The 2,994-nt window shown below is 58.1% G+C and overlaps 1 protein-coding gene across 1 annotated transcript; it reads left to right on the top strand.

Moving 5' to 3' along the window:
* The first annotated feature begins 573 nt into the window (after window positions 1–573).
* LOC133897508 (UDP-glycosyltransferase 89B2-like) lies at window positions 574–2,394 on the top strand. The gene has a single exon (XM_062338268.1). It carries the CDS (start codon window positions 789–791, stop codon window positions 2,223–2,225), a length of 1,437 nt encoding a protein of 478 aa, XP_062194252.1. The 5' UTR covers window positions 574–788; the 3' UTR covers window positions 2,226–2,394.
* The last annotated feature ends 600 nt before the right edge of the window (window positions 2,395–2,994 follow it).

The raw sequence follows: 2,994 nt of genomic DNA, 5'->3' as shown, positions 1-2,994 counted from the left end.
CTATTTCCACTTAAGATTATAATAAGCAGCTTATAGATAGTGGATTATAATAAACTAGATTATGATAAGTTGGAGGAAAATAAGCTGTGAGTTGTTTGGCAACTTGGATTATTAGAGTCTGGATTGTTGGCAAAAGTCTGCAATGCCCTCAATAAAAAGCGGGGAATTCGGGTGTGGGGTGGGAGGAGTGGTATTGGTGGGTAATTTTCTCTAAATTCAATGGGTAGTATAGTAAAAAGTCGAAATAAGCTGAAATAAGCTGAAATAAGCTTCTCCTCCACAGCTTATGAGATTATTATAATCTGGACTTTAACTTATAATAATCTGGACAAATAATCTATTTGTTTGTTTCCACTTTACACAAATAAGCTAATTTATTATAATCTTAAGTGGAAACAAACAGGACCTAACCTTCTACGAGTCAAATCTGAACGTATTCCGCCAAAAGATACACACACGAACAAAATCTCTTTAAATAATTGCAGATCTCAGTATATTAATTGCACCCGTATGCAGGGGCACGCCGCTACTCTGATCGAGGTGATTTTTTTGTTCTTTGATTCCCTCGCACACGCACAATGTATTTTTACTGTAGCTGCTATAACAGTAAAATATGAGTAGTATTTGATCTGATCCGTTATTTTTATCCGATAGATAAGGAGGAGTCTAATGTATTTTAGTGTAGCTCTACGCAGTTACTGGATCCCGATCGCACGCACCCACGAAACGCCACAACACCAGCTCGCGCGCGGCGCCGCAGTCACCGTTCACTGCCGACCACAATCGCCATGGCGGCCGCCACCGAGCACACCACCGCGCGGGCGCCGCACGTCCTAGTAGTCCCGTACCCGGCGCAAGGCCACATGATCCCGCTGCTCGACCTCGCCGGCATCCTCGCGTCCCGCGGCCTCCGCCTCACCGTCGTCGCCACGCCCGCCACCGCCCCGCTCGTGGCCGCCGCGCACCCCGCTGTCCGCTTGCTCACGCTCCCGTTCCCCTCCCACCCCGCCGTCCCCGCGGGCGTGGAGACAGCCAAGGATGCGCCGCCCGCTCTCTTCGCCGCGCTCATCGTCGCCTTCGCCGGGCTCCGCGGCCCGCTCGGCTCTTGGGTCCGCGCCCGGTCGGATGGCCCCGACCGCGTGGTCGCCATACTCTCCGACTTCTTCTGCGGGTGGACGCAGCCGCTCGCGGTCGAGCTCGGCGTCCCGCGGGTCGTGTTCTCACCGTCCGGCGCGAACGGCACCGCCGTGATGCACTCGCTGTTCCGCCGGCTTCCCAGGCGCGCGGACGAGAGCGATGACGAGAGCCCGATCGTCTTCCCCGATCTCCCAGGCGCCCCGGGGTACCCGTGGCGGCAGATGTCGCTCATGTACCGGATGCACAAGGAGGGCGACGAGGTCTCTGAGGGAGTCAGGAGAAACTTCCTCTGGAACCTGGAGAGCTCAGCCTTGGTGTCCAACACATTCCGGCGGCTCGAGGAGCGGTATCTCGAGGCACCGCTCGCAGACCTGGGCCTGAGGCGTGTGCACGCGGTCGGGCCGGTGGCGCCGGAGGCCGGTGCTGCGGGCAGCCGCGGCGGGAAGACGGCCGTGGCCGCAGCCGACCTGTGCGCCTGGCTCGATATGTTCGTGGACGGTTCCGTCGTGTACATCAGCTTTGGGAGCGTGGCAGTGCTGCAACCGGCCCACGCGGCGGCGCTGACAGCCGCGCTGGAGCGGACCGGGGTGGCGTTCGTGTGGGCGGTGGGGGCGACGGCGACGCTCCCGGAGGGATTCGAGGAGCGCACCGCGGCAGCAGCGGGCGGCAGGGGCAGGGTGATCCGCGGGTGGGCACCGCAGGTGGCGGCGCTACGGCACCGCGCGGTGGGGTGGTTCGTTACGCACTGCGGGTGGAACTCGGCGCTGGAGGCCGTGGCAGCCGGAGTGGCGATGCTAGCGTGGCCGATGACGGCGGACCAGTTCGTGAACGCGCGGCTGCTCGTGGACGAGCTGGGCGCCGCCGTGCCGGTGAGCTGGGGCGGGCTCAAGGCCGCGCCGGGCGCGGACGAGGTCGCGCGGGTGCTGGACGCGGCCGTCTGCGGGAAGGGTTGCCGCCACGTGGCGATGCGGGCGAAGGAGCTCGCTGCGGAGGCGGCGGCTGCCGTGCGCGAAGGCGGCAGCTCGTGGCTGGATCTGGAAGAGCTGATTCGGGAGCTGCGCGAACTCGCGAGCGAGCAAAGGCAGTAGCTGCAAGGCTTCGAGAATCAAGTTGCTTCTGTCTTCGAGAAGTGTTTGGCTGGGCTAATCAAGACCTTACCCAGCGTACCTTGGTCGTTGAAGTCCTTGTATGAGGTAGAAGAAACAATGATGATTATTATCTTTTCTATCTTGTTATAGTATGCATGATTTTGGATTAAAAAAAATAGTTATTGTTATATTTGGTTCATTGGCCTCGTGTTATCACTTATAAACGAGCCTCTACTTGATTTAATTCTTGGCTCCGCATTGTGGGCTCCTGCTGCCGACGAGTCAAAGCAAAATCCGCCCAGGAGGCAACACATCAAACATCTTGGTCTTTTGGCAGGCTGACGTCGATCTCCTCATCGCGAGTACAAAAATGAACGAGAAGTGAATGCTTTCTTGCGTAGGTACCAAGTTCTTTTGTCTTTTGGCAGGCTGACGACGCCGTGGGCGAGCCATTCCACTGCTGCCAGCAGTGGAGCTACGGCAAGAGCTGGAAGTGGGGGGTTGGTGCTCTGTTGCCATTGTGGCCATGGCTGCGTGGGGTAGAGAGGCGTGACGGTCAGCTGGGGCTTGGTGGCCTCTTCCGCCGTGACTTGGGGGGCGTGGTTCCCTTCTTGGCGCTCAGGCTGTACTGACGCACCGCCCGCAGTAGAGGCCAATGCCATGGTTGCGAAGCATATTGCTATGGCTATCAGGAGCTTGCGCGATGAGGGTCATGTTGCTGGCTGGCTAGTGATGGATTGATGTGTGCTAGTGAGTTTCTAGCAAGCTA

This window comes from Phragmites australis, chromosome 17 (assembly GCF_958298935.1).
Source record: "Phragmites australis chromosome 17, lpPhrAust1.1, whole genome shotgun sequence".
Classification (NCBI taxonomy): domain Eukaryota; kingdom Viridiplantae; phylum Streptophyta; class Magnoliopsida; order Poales; family Poaceae; genus Phragmites; species Phragmites australis.
This window is presented reverse-complemented; position numbering and strand designations above follow the sequence as displayed.